Source organism: Falco punctatus, assembly GCF_963210335.1.
Source record: "Falco punctatus genome assembly, chromosome: 9".
NCBI lineage: Eukaryota > Metazoa > Chordata > Aves > Falconiformes > Falconidae > Falco > Falco punctatus.
In genome coordinates this window covers 19,759,744-19,782,803 of record NC_137589.1, presented here as the reverse complement: position 1 = coordinate 19,782,803, position 23,060 = coordinate 19,759,744, and the positions used below count along the sequence as shown (strand labels likewise).

Below are 23,060 nucleotides of genomic sequence, written 5' to 3'. Positions count from 1 at the left end.
AAGAGCTATGGATTTTCTCTTAATACTTTATGGAACTTTAAAGGGTTAGAAAAAAAGGAAAAAATCCCCCAAAGTGGGTGTTTGTAGTGTTTCTCCCAGACTGTTCTGCTGAAAGTGACTACTGTTGGTTTCACAGCAAATTGTTCTGTTGTACAGAAAATACGGCAATTTGGCTACACAATACTGGAGTGAAGATCTTACACCACCAAATCCACCTACAACCTCTTTTGGGAGTATTCCACTGTAAGCAGCTCCTGGCCTGTTGCTGTGTTGCTTTCATGCTTTTTGGTTGTGCCTTCCTTGTGTTTGTGCCTTGGCTGTGCTACACTTCTGACTGTAGCACAAGCACTTTTTATCTGATCTGCTCTGGCTTTGTTAATCTCATTGTCTTTTAGACCCTGTTCACTTTGAGGTGCGGGGCGAAGGCATATGCCATTTCTCCGCATTGCTTCATCAAGAAGTTTTTTCTGTGGCAGAAGCACCTTCCTGAGAGCAGTCAGGCCAGTAACTGCCTTGGGAAAACCAGTTGGCATAATTCTCACAGTGAGGCCTCCTTCCAAACTGACATCAGGTTAACCAAGACATTTATTGTAAACATTTTCAACTGGTATCCTACTCAAGGCCGGTTACAATAGGGGTGAGATCACATGCCTGCTTATAATACTGCTAGAGGGAGGTTATAGTAATAACCAAATTGCACATCACAGTTTCTGGTATGTTACAGAGAAACTAAAGGGTTTGCATACTGTGTTTTAGGTTGAAAGCATATTCCAGCAAATACAAAGCAGTAACACGGTGCCTGAATGGGGTGAGACTCTGGAAAGATTTACTGGCACAATTGTGTAACATGACTCCTCATAAAGGCAGGTCTGCTGAAAGCCCCAGAGGCTCGGCAGTGTGGGGGCTGGTAGCACACAGCTAAGAAGGGGTTTAAGAATGGAAGTTGCAAGATCAGAGATGGATATTTGCATGGTGCTCAAGAAGTGCCTCCATCCACCTGAGCTGTGGCCGGGAGCTTAGCAGGGTGTTGAGCAGTCTGGGTCCAGGAACTAGCATGGAAATGGGAGAAGGCTTTACGTACAACTGCCCAGGTGAGATGGGTTGTGGCCGCAGCACAGCTGATTTCTGGCTTCTCTCTCTCTGGTCAGGAAAGCGAAGCTGCAACCTGCTCAATGAAGCTGGCCAAGTTGATATCTCGCTCCGATAAGCCTCCACACTCATGGGTGCTCAAGGTGATGTGAACCTAAACCAGACAGACAGACCGACCAAGTGTTGCTGGCAGAAAGGGCAGGAATGGTTCCCCCCAGTGCTGTAGTTTGCATCTGATGAGGCAGGTAGTGCTACTGCTTTCTCCAAAATTGTTAGCAAAATTTTCTGGGGTGGGAGAGGTGGTCTAGCACTTTGCCTGATTTTCTCCTTCCTACATCTTGTCCTAGCCATAGGCTATCACTGCCACCCCTGCCTTGGTCACAGCTGCCAGCTGTGCCTGCTTTTCAACTCACTTTCTTCAGAAGCTTTTTGCCTTGCTGCTACTTCTGATACTGATTTAAAAAAAGTAACCCTGGTGGCGGTCTACAAGCAGCTACTGCTCAGCTGGACAGGTAGGAACAGGGGGAGGAAAGGATCTGTAACCGATAGCTGTAGGCTGTCTGTCATAGACATAGATTCTGAGGGAAGAGGTCCTGCTGATCTGAACAGGACTTGCTGCTGCTGTTTTATGCCCCAAAAAAGGGATCTGCTCCCTGAAGAGCTCCATTTGCCCCCACCATCCCTGTTTCTTACCTTATTGTACACATTGAACCATTCAGGGTGGTGATCCAGTTTTTCTGCCTGTAGAGCCACTCTGGTCATGAAGCCAAAAGCCTGCCCAGTAGAATAAGAAAAGTTAGCTTTGAACCAGTTACTCTGTGGTATGTTGTTTTTCACCTCATTACTATTAATTTTACACCACATTTCTAGGTAATCCAACCAAATGCAAAGCCTGCGATGTTCTGTATCTTTATTGAGGTTTTCTATGGGTTTTCCCCTTTTGGGGGAGTTTTTCCCAGACAAATAGTCTGCTGGGTCGAGCACTTTGGTGTCTTGAGCAGGTTATCTTGCTCAGCCATTGTATTTCAGGAGAAACATGTAGCAGTTTCCTTGGCTGAGCCTTGCAGGTGGGTCTCCCTACTCTGCAAACCAGGTCTCCTACTTTGTGAAACTCCGTATCACTGATGCTCATACCCGGTTGAAGTCCTTGAAGTGAAACTCTTTGAAGATGGCATCTCTGCCTTCCACCTCGTTCCACCCCACAGCTCTCAGGTTTGGCAGCAGCTGCTCCCTCTCCTCTGTGCTCAGCCTGTGGGCTTTTCCAGCCTGACACCACAGAAAGGGAAGGAAAGAGGAGCAGGTCAGCGTGGCAAGAGGTAGGATGAAGCAGATGTGCAAAACAGTGAGGCATCCCATGGGCTGTGGAGTTAGGGATTTATGGAGGCAGCTGCATACTGGATGGGAGGGTTAGAGTGTGTCTGTGAACCTGAACTGGGGGGTACTGATGGCAGGGGATACCAGTGCTGTCTTCTGCTCCCTGCCCGGGGTACATCCTACATGTATGTACCTAGCTCAAGTGAAGTCCAGTGCCCTCTGACCTGCAACACCTACTACTTCACCAGTGTGTATATGTATTCATTATAACCTGAGGTACAAAGGAAAGGATGGCTGTGTGAGGTTAAGCTCCCAAATACACCGCATATAGCTTTTGGAAAAAACCCACTGAAACTCTGGATGGCTTCTAGAACTGAGAATTGCTTGCTTTTGAGGTTCACAAAGTACCTTCCTGAAGCAGGAGGGCTTTATCTGCAGGTCATCTGCACTGGAAACCTGCTTAGAAGAGAAGTGTGAATCAGAGATGAGTCACACTAAATAGGAGTTCAGCTCCTTTTCCTTTTCAGTCTCTTCCGTTAAGATGTAGTTTAAGAGGCTGTTTGTGAGTAACAAAGGGCAGAGGGAAGGACTATGATTTAGCATTGTCTTCTGCTCTTGGGCAGATCTGCTATTTGTTTTTTAAGGTTGGGGGGGGGGGGTAGGGGGAAGCAGCAGTTCTTGTCTTTGAGAAGTGAATACAGGCAAAGATGAAACTAAAATGGAGTTCGTGGAGATGGGGGCTACCTGAGCCATCGTATCTTCTGGCCCAGTGGGGAAGCCAGGGGTGAATGCAGAGGGGTATTCTCTATCTGAAAGGTTATGTCTGGCAACTAAAATTCTTTCCTAGTGGGTGATCTGATCTTTTGAGTTGGTGAGGATTATTTTTTTCAGTGACAAAGACCAATATCTTTTTGCAATTTGTTTTCCTTTACGTGCTGTAGAGCAAAGTGTGGCAAGTCAGAGAAGAGTCCCAGCAAATACAGCACACTGTTTCTAGTGGGTGTTTGGTCAGCAGCCCTTTGAGGTGTTTTGTTTGGGCATCAGTGCTCAGAAGCAGCATCTTAAAACAACTGAGCAGCTGAGGCAAATCATCCTTTCCCATAGTTTACCTACTCACAGGCTCTACAAAACCAGAGGCAGCCATGAACCTGATGTTTTTGTGGATGGTTCTTTGGTTTTGCATGTTTTGAGGAAGGCTGGGAAGATGATGTACTATTCCCACGTTACTGGTTGTGCTAAGCCACTGGGCTTATGCTTAGAGAAAGCTGTCAGCTGCAGAGCACTTCATGAAATGGAGAGTGCCAAGGTGCATGCTGAACCTTACTCGGGGGTGGCTGGGGGCAGGATGGTTCCCATCCCCCTGGCATCGCAGCTTTATGCTCTCCCTCGTGTGTGATGTTTAGGGAAAGCCTGCCTTGCCCGTGCATGTGCATGCTCCAGCCTCGCCGCTAGCATGCAAACTACCCTTGCTGCCCTTCTGTTTGTGTGGCGTTTTAGATGGTCCCCTGCCAGCCCCGGCTCTGCCACCCCTCCCACTAATGTCAACCCTGGCACTTCCCGAGCTCTGGGTTTGGAGAGAAGGTAGTGAGTAAACAGAGCTTAGTGCAATAAACCCTCAGCCATTGCCCTTCCGTGCTGATGGTGTGATAAGCCGGGCGTGGGTAGCCTAGCAACTGTATAACATGGGGAAGGAGGCTGGCTTTGCTCGGGGCCGCTGGCAGGGGGGCACCCGTGGGGGGGAGTAGGGGCTCTGCCAGGTTTTGGGACCAGTGGCTGCAACTTTCTGCTTGTGTATTGGTGCTGAAGATACGAAAGGCTGCATAAAGCCGGTGCTGTTGCTTTCCTGGAACAGAGTGGTATGGACGCAGGGGGCTGGGTTCCAAGCCAGCCTCCCCCAGGCAGAGCAAGAAATCGGGCTGCTTGGGAGGGATGCAGCTTCATTGTTCTCTGAACCCTTTTCTGTGTTGCGACTACACGGGAGGATGGGCCCCGGGGCTTTTTCCAGGCCCAGCTCCTCTCAGAGAGCCAGCACCAGTGGGAGGCATGGCCAGGCTGAGGTTTGGACCACACAAAGCCAGCTCCTCTGGCTGTCTCTTGTGATGGCAAACCCGCTGCTCTTAACCATCCATCCCCTCCACCCTCTCCCACCCAGCCCATTGGCCAGCCTGCTGTTTTTGTTGGTAAAGCACGTTAATGTGTTTATGTGCACTTACTCCTTTAAAACACACTCTTCTCATTAGGGAAATTTAATTATTTTGTTTTCTTTTGCTGACTCTCAATTACCAAGGCATCGGGATTTTTTTTTCCTTTTTTTCCAGCAGGAAACCAAGTAGATGCATTGTGCAACTGAGGGAAAGGAACCGGCATGGGCAATAGGGAAAGCTTTGGGCTTTCTGGAGGTGAAACAACCCTTCCTGTTCAGACTAGCATATTCCCTTTTAAAGGTGACATGTCACCTAGGAGAAGGTAAAGGGGACAGCCCTGGTGTAAACAGGACCTGCAGGCAGAGCTGAAATGAGGTATGCCACAAGGCCGGTAGTCTTTCGTTTCTGTCCCCTCTGTTGCTGTGAAAAAGCTGATTTCCAGCCAGCCAGGGTGGGTTGCACGGGCCGTGTAGACAGATTGTGTGTGTGGGTCACACTTGCCCTGCAGAATTTGAGCGGGGGTCACGCTGGCAGTGCAGCCTTGCCGATGGACCCTTTCCCTCCCCCTCGAAGAAGGACAGAGCCTGGTGAGCTGCGGCTCTGGTAATTCAGCAGCAGCTGAGCTCCCTGTGTTACTTATTAACCACAGCGCAGAGCTCTGCTCCTTTCTCCCTTTCTCCCTGCTGCTTCTCGGAGGCCAGAGCCGCCGCTGAAACCTTCCTGCCCAGTCCTTTGCCGTCACCCGCAAAAGCACAGCCACATTTCCCAGCAGCAACTTACCATTGCCCGCGGGTCTCCGCAGCCTCCGTCCCCGGCCCAGGCTGGGTGCTGCGCGCTGTACCGCTGCCCCGTGGAGCCGCGGCTTGTCCGGGGAGGCGTGGCAAGGGGGCCGGGTCCACCCCCGGCGAGCTGCTGTCCCCGTTCCTGCGCCTTTCCCAGCGCAGGCCGGCAGTGGTCAGCCACCCGCGGGGCCCTATGGGGCCATGGGAATTGAGGGAGGCTAACCCGGGGTCTCTTTGAACCCTTGCGCACCGAAGTGGTGATGTGTCCACCCCTGAACCACCCACCCTTCTTCTGTAGGGTCACTTTTTTAACCTGTTGCACAAGGAAAATGCAGAATGAAATGGAGAGGGGCAGTTAAAGCCATTACAGCTGGATGCTGCTGACAGCACGTGATGAATGTGACAGTTGTCCTGGCTGAGTATTTATGTGTGCCTTCCAGCCCTTTGAGCTCTGTGGGGTGATAATCACAAGCTGAAGGCTGCATTGTCTGGGGACAGCCTGTTTATATCTCAGCACGTGGATCAGGGCCCAGGGTAATGAGGGGAGTGTGTGCAGCACAACACTTGAAGCGTTTTTAAGGTGTTTTCTCCTGTGGCTGAGGGAACTGTGTCTGCACAGATGCCACATGCTGCTCCCTAGTGTGGTTTTGCTCTCCAGTTCTGCCGGATTTGTGCCTGTGTCCTGTAGCTCATTGTCTTCTAAACCCACTCATGTGATGGGCAATTTTCCAGTGCTGACAACAATTTTGTACTGTGCTGATGATGTACAGGGTCAACAGAAATTCAGCACCCTGCTATACCCTCATGGCTTTCTTTACCCTTGAAGCAACTAATACAGTGTGACATACATCTCTTGTATATACTCTTGCGTGCATTTTATTTCCTACTGTTAGGGTTCGTGAGTGCCACAGAGATGATTTGTTTCTCCAGCAGGCAAATTAGAGGAAAGCAAATTCTTCCTTTCCTTTCTTGTCCTCTGTAGATTTGCTTGCCATGGTAGTGAAAAGGAAAAATGAACATCTTTTGGGTCCTGGGAGAACCTGAGTGTCTGTCTGGGGAGAAAAGACTTAGAGAGCAATGCATCACCTGAGAAGAAAATAATTGCGTGCACGTATGAAGTTGGAAGCTTTGATATGGATGAGAAGAGAAGGTGCACTGTGCGGTTTCCAGCAATGAAATCAGGAGGTGGGGTTGTTTCTGAGGATGGGAAAGGCCAGCAGATATTTTCTTGGCATACATTTGAATTGCAGGACTGGCAGTTTCATCAGCACAGCCTAGCAGAAGTGCCCCTTTAAACAGTGGCGTAAGAAGGAGGTAAAGGAAGCAATATTGTCTTGAAGTTGCAGGTGGAGATAATGGGTGCTGCAGATAACAGCTATGTTCAGAGGATCTCAACCAACTGCAGTTTTGTCAAGAAAGTGCAGTAGTGGTTTTCATGGTGACCTGTCAAAGCCTCAAATGCATGTTGGCTGGGTGACAGCGCCTCTGTCAAAGCCTCAAATGCGTGCTGGCTGGGTGACAGTGCCTCTGTTGGCCTCCCTTTTGATTTGGAGATAGGGGAAGGAAGCAAATACCCCACCTCTCAAGGTACCTTACTTTTCCTCTGTTGGATTTTCCAGGGCAGCTGGGAGCTGGTCCTATTTATCTTGCCAATACATGTGCTGCCAGTACAGAGCAACTGACAGACACCTCAGCTCATCAGAGGTGAGAATTTCTGTGGCTGGAGAACATCAGGAGAAAGCTGATTAATTATACTGTGTCTACTGATTACCCAGCTCCTTTGTAATGGCATTTTCTCTCCTAGGGTATAAATCAAGCCTTAACTGCCAATGCTACGTGTGAGAGAGCTCTTACAGAGGGATGTGTTTTTGCTGAAAAGTTCAACAGGGCAGTTGTGATTTTCCTTGGTCTATGGCTGGGGGGTCCTTTGGCTGACTTTGACTCCTGAACCTTTAAGTGCATGAAAGTCCCCCTCTGCACACCTTTAATTTCTTTTTTGAGATGGGACCCTTTAAATTTGCTTTTAATGATTAATTGAATGATGTTGGGCAAGGTGTTTGCTCAGAGCAGTTTGCAGCCGTGTGCAAGGGGCGTGCCTGCTTACTGGGAACAGATTTTTGCTCTTTTTTTTTTGTCCCTTTTTGTCTTGTTTAGAGCTGTGATTCTTTTGGCAAGGTCAGTGTCCGCTAAACCCACATGCGTACATTGCTGTTACATACTCACAGGGGCTTCTGCGTATTTGGAGGGAGTTCTCATATCACTCATCAATTTTTATTTTGTCATTAAGTTTTTAACAAAATGTTGCTGACCCTGAAGGTTGCTTTGGCTGAGAGCTGTGTACTGCCTCCCATCTCAAGATTTGCTTTTTGAATTCTCAGTTTCTCATTTCATGCTCCTCAAAACATTTTGGTGGTCCCTTTGAAGGGAGCAGGGTACACTAGCTTCCTTCTGTGGGAGTGCTGGCTGCAGCGTGTGACTGCTTGCAATCATGCTAGAGATGTGGAAGCATGATCCTTCCTGCTTACGGGGGGGGGGGGAAGCTACCCACAGGAGCCTAGGACTTTCCAATGCAGCAACGAGTATTGTTTGGGATTTTTTTTTTCTGTTTTGTTTTTTTTTTCCCCTTCTGTGTGGTTTGATTTATTTCTTTTCCTCCTTTTTCCTTCCCCTTAGTCTGTGCTAACTCCTCACTTAACAGTATTAAAAATGTACTCTGTCATCTTCCTGCAGGTGTGCTTTTCCAGGCGTCCCTTGGGACTCGTGCAGTTAGTATTAGCATGGTTCAAGTCACGGTAAATTTACTCTGATTTTACATCTGGGGCCCTCTGATGAGGCAAATGGGATTAACCAGCAAAGAAAGTGGTGGCTTCTGCCATCTTGTTTGCTGCAATGCAAGTTTGTGTTGGATGGGCTGTTAGCAGAGCTGCTGACTCAGCAGTGGGATGTTTGCTCTGACACTGGCAGAAGGAGTCTTTATCTCAAGCAAGGTGTAGTTATAGGGCTGTTTGTTTTATGTTGTACTTTGAGAGGTAGGTGTGTGTCCTCCAGTGCTTTTGTCTGTCACACCCAGGAGGGACACAGTGGGTGTTTCTAAATAGAAAATACACATCACGTGAAGATCTCCTGGGCTGAAAGTAGGTGGAGGCAGAAAATGGGAGACACTTCATTTGTGCTTGCTCTGTTCTTACATTTCCCAGGTCCACTTCTGGCTGCAGCTGGAGACAGTGTATTGAACTAGATCCTGTGTTGGGATGTCCCTGTTCCTTAGAGAAGGCCTTTAGAAAATCCTGGGTGTGCTGTTAGTTTGCTTTACCTTTAACTGATGCACTTGGCTCTTCTTCAGGTCTGGCACCATCAGCCATTCCTTCTTTTTGCCATTTGGGAGGGGAAAGGGCTTGCTGTATGTCACCTCTTTTCCCTGAAGGGGGAGACCCAGGGCAGGAGGACTGTTAGTGACCCACGAGATGGAGAACAGATTTTTGCCTGGTGGGTACTGAATTGCCCACGTATTATGGATTTAAGGTTGCTCCTGCAATGAGACTGGAACAACTGCTTAGTCGGCAAGGAAACAATTAATCAGCTGCAGTGCCTCAGGAATTTACTGGGGATACATCTTCAGAGTTTGCATCCATGCTAACAGCATTTGAACAAGCAGCTTGGGACAGAGTCACAATCCTCTGGTGAACCTCAGCCCCTAAAGGGTGTTTTAAGGCAGGGTGGGCGAAACGCTTTCATCATTGACTACTCTGCTGGTATCTGAAGCACAATAGATTTAATTAAGGAGTTTGTTTAGCACTGGAGGGGATTTATGGAAGTTGTGACAAGTTTAAGTTGGCAACAGGGCCCAATAAATAGAGATGAACTGTTAATTATTCCTGTGTGATACTTCCTCTTGTAGCATTTTATCAAAGTCAGTGAGGGTCGGGAATTGGCCTCAGCACAATAAACAAAATAAATCAGAGGCTGGTACAGATTGGGGCTTCTCTGGTTTGGTCACAGGATGCTTTAGGTAAAGGGTCTTGAAGTCAGGCAGAGTGCAGATGCCCCTGGAAGAAGGCTAGACTGAAAAAAATGGCAATAGAAGTGGCATAACCGCTTCTAATGTGTAGAAAATGTGAATACTGAAGTGGGAGACAACTGTGTGCGAGGCAGTGGAATACCATAACATCTGGGAGTGAAGAAATGTTGCATTGAAGTGATGTTTCCTGGAGGAAGAGGATGATGCAAACCTGAGTCCAAAGTACCTGAGTGCACATTTCCACAGATGCCTTCTCCTGTGTCAAACTGGCCCTGCAAGAGACTACCCATTGCTAGCTGATGCACGGAGAAGCCTGGCACATATTAGATTTGAAAACTCAAGAGTTGGGCCAGATTAATCCTGTTTTGACTCTGTCCTTAAAACCAAATGGCATGACAAAAACAAGGGCCGGGGGCCTTGGCAGCTAATGTAGTCCTGTGTCACAAGTCTTCTCCCCCAGGTCCCCTGGAGTTTGCTCCATGGTCTGTCATCGATGGTGGTGAGACCATGAAGTTTGAGGCCCTGCCAAGGCCACTTAGCTCCCTGCAACAGGATGCATTTGCCCTGGGGGAAGGTAATGGATCAAAACTGCGTTCTCTCCACCCCTTGTTTTGTCCAGTCTGCTGATGGATGAATCCTGTGACTTGGCTTCCCTGGCACAGCCGGAGTCCGGTGCAAGGGAAACTTGTATTCATCTTGTTTCCTGACTTTCACTCCAAAATTGAGTTTCTTTGCTAAATAGGTTGGATTTTCTGGCAAATTTGCAGGGGTTGTGAAGGGTGAGTATCTTGACAGATCTGGAAACCTTTCTCCCATCTTAAAGAGTGAGTTTTGCTCCTTGCTTATGCAGGGAGAGTTGGGCACTGCATGTTGAGTGCTGCTGTACAGCCACATCTTGTCACTAGGGGTCAGGAAAATGCTGAGAAACCAGGGAGCTCCTGAAACCGAAGCCGCTGGCAGGAGGGCACAGGGTTGGGGCTCTCAAAGACTCATCAGATCCCAAAACCCAGGAATGATTGCTGACATGATCAGCTCTGCTAAAGAGTGGCTGCACTCAGCAAAGCAGCTCTTCAGCTGGACCTTCATGACCAAGTTATTTCTGATGAGAAGCACCTCCAGATTCTTCGGTATGCACCAAAGCATTGGTGCTACTCCTGGGACACGCTTGTCTGTAGATACATAAGCATTGAGAGTGTCTTTCCAGTCAGATTGCTAGAGGTCTTTGCTTACCATTTCTGTTCTCAAGTCTTGGAAGTTGTTTGGTTTTATTTCCAGCTTCCCAATTGCAGGTCTTGCAGTAAGCTGCCCTGAGGTAGGGACAGGAGAGGGGCCCTGGGGTATGGATATAAAAGCAAGGTCTGTGTGTACAGACCTTTTACTGGGCAGGATTAGAAGGTAGGATTATAGAAGGTAGAGAAGCTTTTGGGCATACAGGCCCTTCTGATCAGAACTAGAAATAGTAAGCGTCAAAGCCAAATGAGTTGAAAACAGTTGCTCAGAGATTAGCGAGGTATTTAACACATGTCCTTGCGTTAGAAGGGAAGAGTGACTGTAATGTACAGGAGATGATGGTAGGTGAGTGGACAAAAAAACGTGCTAAAGCAGTGATTTCCTTGGAGACAGAGACAGGTAGCTTATGGGCCATAGCACATTGGTAAGGCTGCTAGAGGGGACAGTGGGCACCTCCAGGAGCTTTGCCTGACAGTAGAGTTGTGAATTTTATTTCCTAGATCTGCCTTTGGGAAGTGTTTCATAGTATTATTAATTCTTTTTTTTTCTCAGGTCAGAGCTGAGAGAGCAGAGGGAGTGATTTACTTTATTTTTTGTGATAAATGATCCCCTGCTGGCTGCTGGGTGTGCTTGTCTTTCGCAGATTGTCTGTAGGAGTCTGTTTGGGCACTCAGTGGATGCTCAGCTTCGTCTCCAGCCTTCCCAGAAGGGCTGTAGGTGAGGTGGGTGAAGCGTATTACACTGTTGGAAGCGCAGGGGTAATATCCAGGCATGGGCTGTGGCATAAGGGAAGCTGCTGGAGGTACACTGGCAAGTTTTGCATTTTTTACTGTGTGCAGAATCTGATAGCAGAAGCTCATATATGAAATTCATGTCATATGCAGTGCTGATTTTTTTTCCTTGTTAGCATTAAACATACTCTTTTGATGAGATTACTCTCTTATTATATTACCACCTCTATTCCTCCCTAGCCTAATGAGTTTGTAGTGCTTCTTAAAAACTGAATTCATCTGCTTTGCTTGTTCTTGCTATTAGTTGGAACGACCACTGGACCATGCTGTCTGCACTGTTTGTTCGAAGCAGGATAAAAATTAATGGGAAAATTGTGTACGCAGCAATCTTAAGAAACCAAAATGCCACTGTGCCTCACCCGTTGGGGGTAGCAAATTAAATAACATAGCAGCTCGCTTCAAAGTCTGAGGATAAAGAGTTCCCCGTGGCAGGCATGGCAAGGAGGGGAGAGATGAAATACTACAAACTGTCATTGATTCACAGCCTGGGCTGGTAAGTTTGCTGATGTGCTACAGCAAAATGGAGCTGTGTTTAATTCCAGCCGCCTGTACTCCCTCCTGCGACAGCTGTATCTTGGAGGGGGCTGGGGCTCAAAAGGAGGGCCCTATTACTTGTAATGGTTTGCCTCAGCTCTTGGACCTCTGCTTACATGTTGAAGGTTGTCTGAGTAGTACCCTGAACCGCTCTTGGGAATTACTACCTGGTGTAGGCTGGGTTTCTGACCTTGCAAAGGCTAAGTGTGAAAGCTGGTGGGGGGAAGGAGAAAAGGGGGTGGCCATTTCTGACCTGAAAGGGAAGATCACTGGTGCTATGAACTTCAGGAGAACATTGCTTGGTAGCACCAGCTTCCCTGTGTTGTTATCTCAGAGCTAATATCCTGTGGCAAGACAGGTTTCACTGGTGCTGTTACTGCCTGCGAGGCACAATGAAAAGTCAAGGTGGTGGTGACAGCATTGTAGTGCTAGGAAGGAGGATTTTGCTGGGAGAGACCTGGCTTTTTCTGAAAGGGGGACGTCTCGTAGGACTGTTTTCAACAAGGAGCCCTCCAGAGGGTCTTTGTGAGAGCTTGGTCCTCACGCTGGCTACACAAAGGGAAGCTGAGGAACAGGAGTATGCCCCATGATGGGGAGACAGTGTTTGTTCTGTGGGGTGGGAGGGTTTCCAGTGCAAGGGTATATTGCGGAATCTGCCTCTGACATACCGTGAGGCTCAGGGAGAGCTCATCTACTGGTGCTTTCCCTTCCTCAACCAGTGAGGTGGCTGTGGCTTTGGACAAACGGCCTGCAAAGTAAATGAAGAAGGAACAGCTGGTTGAAGTGGAGCAGGGACAGGAACAGACCCAGTGGCCAAGGGCAGAAGAAGAAGAAGAAAACAGGAATTTTTCTCCTCAAATTCCTATTCCTGGATCAAGCAAGTTGTGTCAGTAGAAAGGACCAACAGTTCCAGTGCAACTGGGAGATGTGACATTGCCTACTGTAGCACCAAAGACTTAAGTCAGCAGGATCAAAAAAGAACCTCTGTGTGCTCGCAGCAGCGTCATTCAGCGAAGAGAGGGTTTCTCTCCAGGAGACAGCTATTGATCAGCAGTTTACAATGAATGCCCAGCATGTAAATAAATACAGATACTGTAGTGGTGCTGCAGATTTGAGGCTGGCCTCGAGGCATGCATGGCCATGTCTGTGCAATAACTCGGCTGTCTCTTCTGATGCACAATTGAGCAGGTGAAGCTGATTCACTCAAGCCTGGTGACTGCAGCTGATCTGCCTTGTTAAGCAGGTAACTAGTGGCTTACATGACTGACAGATGTCTTAAATCAGTAGGGATACTCCATGAAGGATTTGAATATACCTTGCCCCAATAGATGCTTGGGAATCCAGTTTTGCTTTTGCTATTGAATTCAGCATAAGGAAGGAGGGAGGGAGGACTGTGATGTTAAAAGCACTTGCGTTTTTGGGTACCCTCCTGGTGTCACTACAGTTCTCCAGTGCACACACATGGCTGTTGTGGGGGAAGGAGCGAGAGCCCATCCAGTAAAATTTGGGAACGAAATTGTTCCTTCTGGAGCTTGCACGTGAACTGCAGTTTAATGCTGCCGTTTTGCTTAGTGGCACATAGCTTTCATTAAGTAATGCTGTGAAATACTTGTGTTACGGGCTATGAACCAGAAGAATCATGCCGTAGTTGCTGTGGTTGTGGGTTACATTTTGCGTGTGGTTTGTTGACAAAAGTAACCAACTAGCAGGGATGAGTTGGGTAAACGTTTTTTTACTGCCTTTGTGGTACCATCTTCTGATGAAATTTGAGAGGCAACCTGAGATGTGCTCCTTGTTTAGATTAAGAGAAAGAAATAGTATACTGGTTTTTAATTTCACTTGCTTTCATTTACAGTGCTGGAAGGTTTAGGTCTACTTCAGAGCATGGAATTGCATTTTTTCTTTACAGAGGCCCAGAAAGGGTATTTTAGAGCTTGGAGGAAACTTCAGCAAACTGGAGAACAGGCCAGGATCTTTTCTCTCTTTGCCCTGTACCTGTATCTTCATTGGCAGTAAGCATGGTGTAAAAAGCACCTGTCTTATTTTCCAAATCACTATAGCCAGTGATCAAGTCTGCCATGTCAACAAAAAGCGTTAAGACCTCTTCTTTCTGCTGATGCAGAATGATAATTTATGGCTCAGCCATTGCTGAGATGTTAGATGCTGAAATTATGACCACTCTGTCAGATTGGCTGGATAATTTTTACTCCTAAGCCTTCCACCAAGATGATTTTCAGTGCTTGGAAATTAGTCTTACTCTGCAGAGCTGTCAGTGTCTCCCAGCTGTGTCAGTATGTGCTCTAAGAAATGTGTGTATATATGATATAGCTATTTCATCATCATTCCCTGCACTCTTCCAGACACCTGGGAAGCTTATCTTAAGTGCAGCTCTCAGCTCCCAGGGGTCACTTTTGTTAATTCTTTTTTTGGTTTGTTTTCCAGTAGCATAGAAAAAGCCCCAGAACAAGCTTCTTTTTTTTTCTTCTTTTTTTCTTTTTTTTTTCCCCCAGACCCTTTAGATACACAGGGAGACAGATTTTGTGTTCCGAGTAGGTTATGCTTGAGATGGATAAGGGGGAGATTTTATTTGTACAGGTAGGAAACTGAAGCAAGGAGAAATTAAGACCTTGGGGTGTTAAAAGACCAAATTCTCAGCAAAAGTTTGTGTCCTCAGAAGATGGAAAGCAGAAAATTGTTGTATAGGGAGGCTGTGCTGAGGTCTCTTGGGCAGGTCTGAAAGGGTTGCCAGAACCTCTTGCAGAAAGGGAAAAACAGATCCTTTGAGAAACAGAGCGCCCATCTGCTGACCTTGCCCATCGCTGATGCACACACATGCTCTTGGGTTGGCAGAGAGGGGCCACGTCCACCCCCAAGGCACAGTTCCTCCCTGAGAACATCTGTCCCTGTAGCAACTCATCCTGGACATAGTCCTTCCTAGCCAGACTTGGGAGATGCAAAAAAGCCCTGTAGAAGAGGTTTTGCCTTTGTTGCTTTCTGTGAAGGTGAGCTGCAAGCCTACAGTTGCCTCATCAAATTTTTGGATACCCTCCCTGACTGATTTGGGCTCTATTATTAGTAGCCGACGTGCTGGTAGAGTCACTCCCCTCCTAACTCTGCTAATTAATCAGTGCACCCTGTGACAGCTCTTGACCATTAAATAATTTTCATTAGTATCCAGACCCCAACAGCATGGGTGAGTCTATCTATCTTCATTAACTCTTGGATTTCAACACCAGGAACAGGAGCCAAAAGTGACAGTAAAAGGGCGGTTTCCTGTCTAGTCGCTTTCTCACCCCAGTGCAAACTGACCTTGGTGATATTTTTTTTTTCTTCCTCTTCCCACCCCTTGTTGTGTGCTGGTTAATGGAGAAGATGGACAATAACTTCAGCCACTCTGCTTCTTATCCCAAGTGGCTGCCCTTAGGAAAAATATGGGCAGGATCATCTTTAAAGGTAGATAAATAACGTATGATTATCTGCATTTTGTAAGTAATCTGAGACGATCTCTCAGGTCACAGAGGAAAGAAAGTGAAGATCAATACTTATCAATGTCTGAATTACCTTCCTCTATACTAAAAATTAACTTTGCCAGTGGTGTAGCTGCATCTGCAGACGGGCAACCCTAAATCGACCAAACCTGTATGCACAACCTCAAAACCAGGAAGGAGGAGTTACACTTCTTGGAAGTATTTTCTGACTTCAGTGAACATCTGGTATTTTCCTGGAAGTGATGAAAAGCCACTGCTGCATGCTTAACCTTGCTCTCCAGAATGAGAGGGCGTTGCTGTCCTCAGTCACCTGCAAGGTTATTTCCTGCACACTGGTGTAATGTGACACATACTTGGTCACATTGGGAAGTTGTGTAATTTCCTTCCTGCAATTCCTCCATTTGTCAGATAAAATGTTTTAAAGAACTAAAAGGACTCAAGCCTCCTGAGATGTTGAAGTTAGTCCCCTACTCTTGGATTATACAATGTGGTCCTCCAATCCATGAACTGGTGTGGGTGGTGGGCTTAGCACCTGTTAACTACTGCTCTTTCTCCTAAAGCACATCCTTTTCTGTTGGCTGGGGAGAAAAAGAGAATAAAGGCCAGGTTTAGCTGCAGTGCTTATGAGGTGAGTTGCTTAAAAAAATCATGTGAGGGTGTTTAGTGGGCTCAGGTTGTTTCATCAGGCTAACAGTAAGAGCTCCCAGAAACTTCTGGAAAACTCATGAAGCAGATTACCAAAACGATGCATTTTGAGCACAAGGAAATTTCTGTGTGCTCCTCTGACCTTTTGTGGCATCGATATCATGTCCCATGGGTGGCCAAGGGAGGGATTGTGCAGAGATGAACAACAAATGTTATTTTTGCAGCTTGCTCCTCCCAGGCTGCTGTGCATAGGCACTGCTTGGGCTTTTGTGTTTTGCTGTCTTGTTTTTCCAGTAGTGTTTCTGGGATAATTTTTTCCCCCTCTTCCTGTAAAACTTAACTCGGAGCTACCTCCATTGATACGTGTCTGCCTGCTGAGAAGCTTTCTATCAGTCATTTGCCTGAAGCCACCATCGTAAGTTATTTATACAGTGATTAGTTAAAGCTTCAGATACTTAATGCAACCTTTAAATCACATATCCACCAACAGCTATTGGTCACATAAAATTTCATTGAGCGGTATCTATCACTTACTGTTTTTCTCAATGTGTGCATATATTTAATTTTCTACCTCTCTTGCTGATATTTTCTGCTGAGTAAGTAGTAAATCGAGGGGCTTCAAAAGTGTTTTGTTGCATTGCAGTGAGTGAATTACTTCTAAAGGGAACAAGGAATATAAAAATTCATCTTGTGAAGAAGTTGCCCTGTTGTTTAAATCCTATCTCTCTATGTTAAAACAGACTCAAACCTTAAAATAAAATGTATTTTCACAGAATATGTAGCTAGTAAGGACTCCTCCAGCCAGGTAGCTTTGAATATTCAACCTTATTGGATTTATTTCTGTGTTTTGCCTCATCTGCCTCAGCTTATAGTATGCTTATGAGACATCTGCTTTGTACTAGGGGTTCAAAACTGTACATGTAAGTGCTTGAATTCAAAGATACACAGTCAAAATTTAGTATTTTTAAGTTGGCTGAGAAAGCCAAGTTCTTGAGCTTATCAAAGGAAATTAAACTTGGAAGAAATGTAGGTAGAAAATGTAAAGCTGAAGTCTAATGAAACAAACTTCGTTTTTGGAGCAAGTAGTAATTAAAAGAAGTGAAACAAGATATGGCATCTACAAGTGAAGTAGCAAGAGTGTATTCCAGCCCTGAGAGCTGAGCCCAAGCCAGCACAGACCCTGAGGTGCAGCACTTGGGTACCTAATCTCATTGCGTGGTCAAGAGAGGTGGCTTGAATGGATCTCAAGGGATGAGTCAGATCCTGGGTGTGTTGAACTGCTCCATGAGGGCCTGTCCATGACACCTGTTGGATCCGACAGTGACTGGAACTGCTGGCAAGGAGCCTGGAATTAGGTAGGTGTGCCAACTGAAGATTCAAGTGTAGTGCAATACAGATCTTCCTTTTCAGGTGTGTGTCAGTTTGGAGAGACACGCTCAATTTGTGTGTCCTCAGCTTGCAATTTGGGGGCACTATTTTGCTGTACTTTTGAAAACACTGCCATTCAGTTGTCTAGAGTAAAATGTTGCAATATGTCTGTGTAACATGGTTGTGACTGACTTAGCTTGGAGCAAACAAGTCTCTTTCTGTAGGTTTCTATAGGGTTGGTGAAGAAAAGCCAGACACTGAAGGAGAAAAGGAGCAAGCTTTCCCCAGCTTTGTGAGCTTTGGTGGAGACCTGCCAGCCTTCCCTGCCATTGCAAGGCTGCCTCGACAGCCCCACAGGTACCCTGTAAATGGGATGTTCACGTGCATCGCCGTTCCTTTGGTTGCAGACTGGTAGTGAGCAATGCAAACCCTGGAACAAGTGCAGTGCTGGGGAGTGGCGGGCTGGTGTTTCTACCACTCTCTGGGAAACAACTGGCAAATTTGGAGCCCCGTCTGCTTGTGGAGTTGATGGAAAGGAAAGTTAGTGCCAAAACAAGGGACATTCTGTGCTCACCGGGGCTCACTTTGCTCTGGGGTGCAGACACAGCCTCACCTCAGCCTAGCACTTTCCCAGCTCAAATATGGGGCCAGCAACTCCTTTCTCAGGTTCCACCCTGATTATAAGGGGCAGAGGAGAGAAACAGGAGGGAATAAAAGGAGAGGTTGGGGAATCGCTGGCAAGGGCTCTTGGTGGACAGCACAGGTGGCTGTGTTGTGGGTTGGCTGCCCATCTGACCCTCACCAGAGCTAACAAAGTTTTCTCATGACTCCTGACTACTCACTGCAGTTCCTTAATTGATTTGGCAGAGCAAAAAGGAAAAGAGTGGTGACTGAGTCAAGTGAAACTATATATTTTAAACTGTCCTCCTGGATCCTGACAAGACTTTCTTCACCCTCTTTGGAGCTGGTTGCTGTGTTGGTACCCTCCTGTTCTACATTCCCCTTGCCTGAGGTTTGATGGATGCTGAGGTCTCATCTTTGGCTAAGAATTGGGATTTCAGTCATCCTGGAGACAAATTTGCCACTCATTCTTGTGGCAGATAAACTTCAGGCAGTTAACTGCTGCACTTGCTACAGGAAAGGCTTAGTCTGTACTGTAATTAAGTTGTTAATTAACCCCCTGAATATTTCCTCTGCCCTTGTTTTTGAAATAAGGATGGAGTCAGACTTCCATCTGGCTGAACCTTACGTGGCAGAGCTGAGTAATAAAGACACAGTGGCAGGTAAATGCAGGTGATGAAGGGTCCTACCTCTGTGTCTTCTCACACAGCTGTGAGTACTGTACACTAAACCTCTTTATAAATAGGGGCTTGACCTCTTTTAAACTGCAACTAAAAGCAGTGTCACCCCTTCCCAGCATTGTTTGGTGTGGCATGAGGAAAGGGAAAAAAAACATCCATGGACTTCACTGGAGCCTTTCCAGGTGTGAGGGAGCTCCTGCTGTATTTAAAGTTCAGAGTGAAAGACTATCTTTCAATACATTGTATTTAACTTTGTCCAATTCCATTCCCTTTTTCTGCAGCGATAAAACCACTATTGCTCTTTCATCTCTCCCCCTTTCTTCCTGAGTAGGTTCTGTGAAAACGGTGTTTGGGGGCAGTAAATCACAAAATGGAAGCATGCATTCATAAAATGCTTTATACCTCCCTCCATCAATATTTCAATGTGCAACACAGACACCAACATTTCATTTTAATTACCCTGCAAATTTCCTTGTCGAGGAAGAAAGCTGAACTCTGCAAGGCAGCCCAACCCCGTCCCCATCCCCTCCTTGCCATGAGAGCACTGCAGTCCAAGTAGCCATGTCTTTTGTTCATCTGAGCCACGGGGCTCTCTGCTTGCTCGGTGTGGGTGTCTCCCGCAGGAGGAAGACTTCCAGCTGGGCAGAGTCTGGCCTGGCTCACCCTTTTATTGCCACATGGTGAAAGGAGGTCTTGAAGCCATTTGTGGATGTATTTGGGAGCTGGCGTGTTGCCTGGAGCCCTCCAGCAGGCAGGAAGGGCGATCCAGCACAAACAGAAGGTTTTAGAAGATAGGCTCTAACAGTGATTAGAGACAAGGGAAGGCTTCTCTGCTACAGCAAGTGTCACGTTTTTTAAAGCTGTCCTTTTTGAGGTTGCATTAGTTGCTGTTTCTGTTTGCAGGAGAAGAGAAAAGTGATCAAGGTGTGCAAGTCACTAAACGACCCAAGCAAGTTACCCTGTGTCCTCGTGTAGCCCTTTCTGAGAGATTTAAGAGATATCCACTTGCGACTGAGTGGCAATACGGGAGTCAATACACTGCACACCCAATTAATGTGCTAATCTGCAAAACTCCTTGCCAGAAGATACTGCTGAGTCCCCTCGAAAAAAACCCATAGCAGATTTTTTTGAAGTATAACGTTCACAGGTATGTGAGCTAGGATAAAAATATACATAACAAAATGCTTAAGGAAAGGAGGGGGTCCCCTAATGCAAAGGAAGTATGTCCCTCGTGGTGGTGCTGTTCCATCGTTGTCAATTATAAAGAGTGTTAAATGTTCTTCTTTAGCAGCTGGTGTGGGGTATTATCGTAGAGTGGGCATTAAATTAGACTGGTTATCAGTGTAATTTAGTATGACAATTTCTGTGGTCATATCCTGAAGACAGTGGCAAAGGTGGGGAGAGGGAGCAGCACTTGTGACACACACAAATGCTAACTGGAAGGGAAAGAGGCATTCATTTCTTGTTAGTGCATACAAATGTAAATGTACTGATTTATGTAACTTCCCAAAGCTTAGCTGCTTGCTGCCTGAAGAAGCATTCTTAAAACACATATCCAAATTAAGATGCCATGTATCAGATAAATTGCTCTGTGTAGAAACTTTGTTTGCAAAGTCAACATTTTTCCAACAGCCTTTTTAATGTCCTTAAAAAACCCAAAACAAACTGTATGGTGAAACAAATATCTGTATGTTGCTGGTATCAAGGTCCAAGAGATGGTTTTGAGGCCAGCCGTGTCAGAGAAAGCCAGTGTCACTGTCATGACTGCCCAGTCTTGGATGGTTAAGTGTTGGCATCTTTGGATATGTGCTCATTAAAATTAATTAAAGTCCAAACAATACCAATGAAAGTATTTAGCAAATGAATTGTCTTATTTTAACCTGCTCGAGAGCAGCAATTTTGGGTTTTGTAATGGAGAGCTGCATGTTTCAAACTGAGATGGGGAGTGTGGGATGTGTTATACTTCACCCAACATCTTAATGCAGCATTTCCTCTGCGAGGGAAGGTGTGAAAAGTAAAGTTAAAGCTGTGTTGTCTGTTTTTTTTCCTCTCCCTAGGACTGGTGTTTCCCTTTTACTCAGACTTATACCAGTCTCATATAGAGAACCTCTCAGGTAGTGTTATCCATGGGCTAATGGATATTTTCCTACTCTGTATGTATGCTTAATAATGTATATACAATGCTCACACAATGTTAGGACAAGAATAGTTATTATTTTGGAAAATCTTTTCTAGGACCTCCTTGAAGTTCCTCTGAAAAGAGCTCTCCAGGATCCCCACTGATGCAAGAATTAGTCTGATGTCTGTAATGACAGATGATGGGGAGGTACATTCAAGGCAGAGGGCCCTGAAATAAAGTTGATTTGCAGAAAGGCCATAATAGGTTAACATGCAAGTCTTCATCTGCAAGCCTGGAGAGAGTCATGTGAGCTGGGAGCTATTAGGAGGATGTGCAATGGGATGAAATCTTGGGGCACCACCAAAAAGCATTTCTGAAGAGGTGGGACTGGCAGTCCTGGTTGGGGCATGCCAAGCGCTAGATGGATCACCCCATGCATTAACAAGGTAGATTTCCTTGCATGGTCTTGAGATGACACAGACCATCCTGACAGCCAGCAGTCTTGAACAGGAGAGTTTAAAAAGAGCTGGAATTTGTCTGTCTTCACAGGAAAGGAGTGCTGACAGGTTTGGGCTGATCTGCAGAAAAGAGTCTGGATGGGAAAAGTTTGCCAGGTTAATTTGCCTCCTTGCATGGTGGAGCAGTTGCTGTAGGTCAGTCTTAAGGAACCAGGGTGAACATGACCTGTAGACGTAGTCAGCAAGGCTTTTTGGGGTGAGACCTTTACATCTGGACACTGAACAGCAGGACTGTTAGAGAGCAGGCAGCAAGAAAAAAGAAAAATGGTAGTGTTTTCTGAGTATCCCCTCCCCAAATACACATTGGCATGTCCCCATGCAGCACAGATACAAGCAGAAGGGATCTATTTATGTGGTTATGGGTTTGCTGTCCTTGGATCCTGTTTGAATACACTCCATCCCAGAGTTGTTTTGCATTTCACCGGGGAGTCTTTTGTCTAAAGGGCATCGATGCTGCAGCAAAGTGGAGCGTGTCCCTGCCCCTGCTTTCTCCAGTGGATATCACATTTCATTACCCTGATGAGCCTGAGCGAATTCTCCGGGTTGTGTTAATTCGCCCACAAGCCAGCCTGTGTCACGTCCGCAAGAAGCCTGTGACATTTTCTAGCCTCCCCCATCCCTCCCGGTTTCAAAGCCTCGAATAATAATCTCAGCCTTGTCCCTTTTTCTACTTAATGCTTCTGAAACAGAGGGGAGAGGGGGCAGAGGGGCTGAGACACCCACTTCTTGACCACACAGATGCAGTCAGCCCCAAGCCAGGCAAGCGTGGGAAGCATTTGGCTCAGGGGGCTATGTGTGTGCCCAGTCTGCTGTGGTGCTGCTAGGGCTCGTGGCAGGGGAAACAGAGGGGTCGCCTTTGCAAGACCTCAGTCTTTGCGGTCTGGAGCTCATCAGTGAAATGGAAAACAGGTGGTGGTGAGCAGGGCAGCTGTTTCTGCATCATCCTACCCTTTGAGCTACTGTGGGTGGAGAAGTATAGTGCTTTTATGCATTTGATGCCTTCACCAATGCTTTTTTGGTTCCCCTGAAGCATGGGTGCATCGCTAGGGAGAGGACCGTGTAGTGTTGGACAAGTGCTTTAAACCCAGGATGTGAATGCTGTGTTTCAGAGTGCCCTGCAGGCAAGGCATAGAGGAAGGATTTAAAATTAGATGCATGGAGGCAGGTGAGAAGTAAACTATTTGTGTTCCTAGTGTGGTGCTGCTCCTTCCCCATGTCTTCAGTTTAATCTGTATTTTGGATTACATTGGTAATATCAGAGAGCTGGGGTAGTTTTCCAAAATGTTGGTGCCCAAAAGTGTGAAGTGAAGCGTGCTTCTGCATGTATCGCAAACAATATTCGTGCTTTTTTTTTTTTTTACTTTAAGTAATGCAACTTATGCTTTAACTAATGATACCTTTAAATGGTGATAATTTTGCTGTTCTAGCAGCCCTGAAGTTGAGCCATTGAAAAATCAGGGATGCTTGTATCAGTGTAACGTTAAGGATAGGTACTAATTTCTCAAGAAGTAAAACAAGCTTTAACAGGACAGAGAAAATTAGCTACTGATTATTGGTACTTCTAAGAGAGATGAAGGTACACTCTTTCAAAATACTTCTGTGATTACGTCCCTCATCAAACCATCCCAGGAAGGCAATTCAACACTGCGAGGCTTAGCTGTGCCTTGTGCTCTCCACTGGTTATTAGACTTTTTGGATAACCATCATTCTCTGTATTCA

General features: G+C 46.3%; 1 protein-coding gene and 1 long non-coding RNA gene across 3 annotated transcripts in view; one reads left to right on the top strand and one right to left on the bottom strand.

The window, feature by feature from the left end:
* Positions 1 to 567: 567 nt before the first annotated feature.
* Positions 568 to 5,456, bottom strand: PCBD1 (pterin-4 alpha-carbinolamine dehydratase 1). Its single transcript, XM_080401384.1, has 4 exons — positions 5,328 to 5,456; positions 2,224 to 2,355; positions 1,783 to 1,863; positions 568 to 1,243 (listed from the first exon to the last, which is right to left on the bottom strand). The coding sequence occupies exons 1-4, from the start codon at positions 5,328 to 5,330 to the stop codon at positions 1,145 to 1,147; spliced, it is 315 nt and encodes a 104-aa protein (XP_080257510.1). The 5' UTR covers positions 5,331 to 5,456; the 3' UTR covers positions 568 to 1,144.
* A 118-nt stretch (positions 5,457 to 5,574) lies between these two features.
* LOC308069302 overlaps positions 5,575 to 23,060 on the top strand; it is a 90,576-nt gene continuing 73,090 nt past the window's right edge. For both annotated transcript variants that reach the window (XR_013930336.1, XR_013930337.1), the window contains exon 1: positions 5,575 to 21,030. This is a non-coding gene — a long non-coding RNA (uncharacterized lncRNA). The remainder of the gene's footprint in view (positions 21,031 to 23,060) is intronic.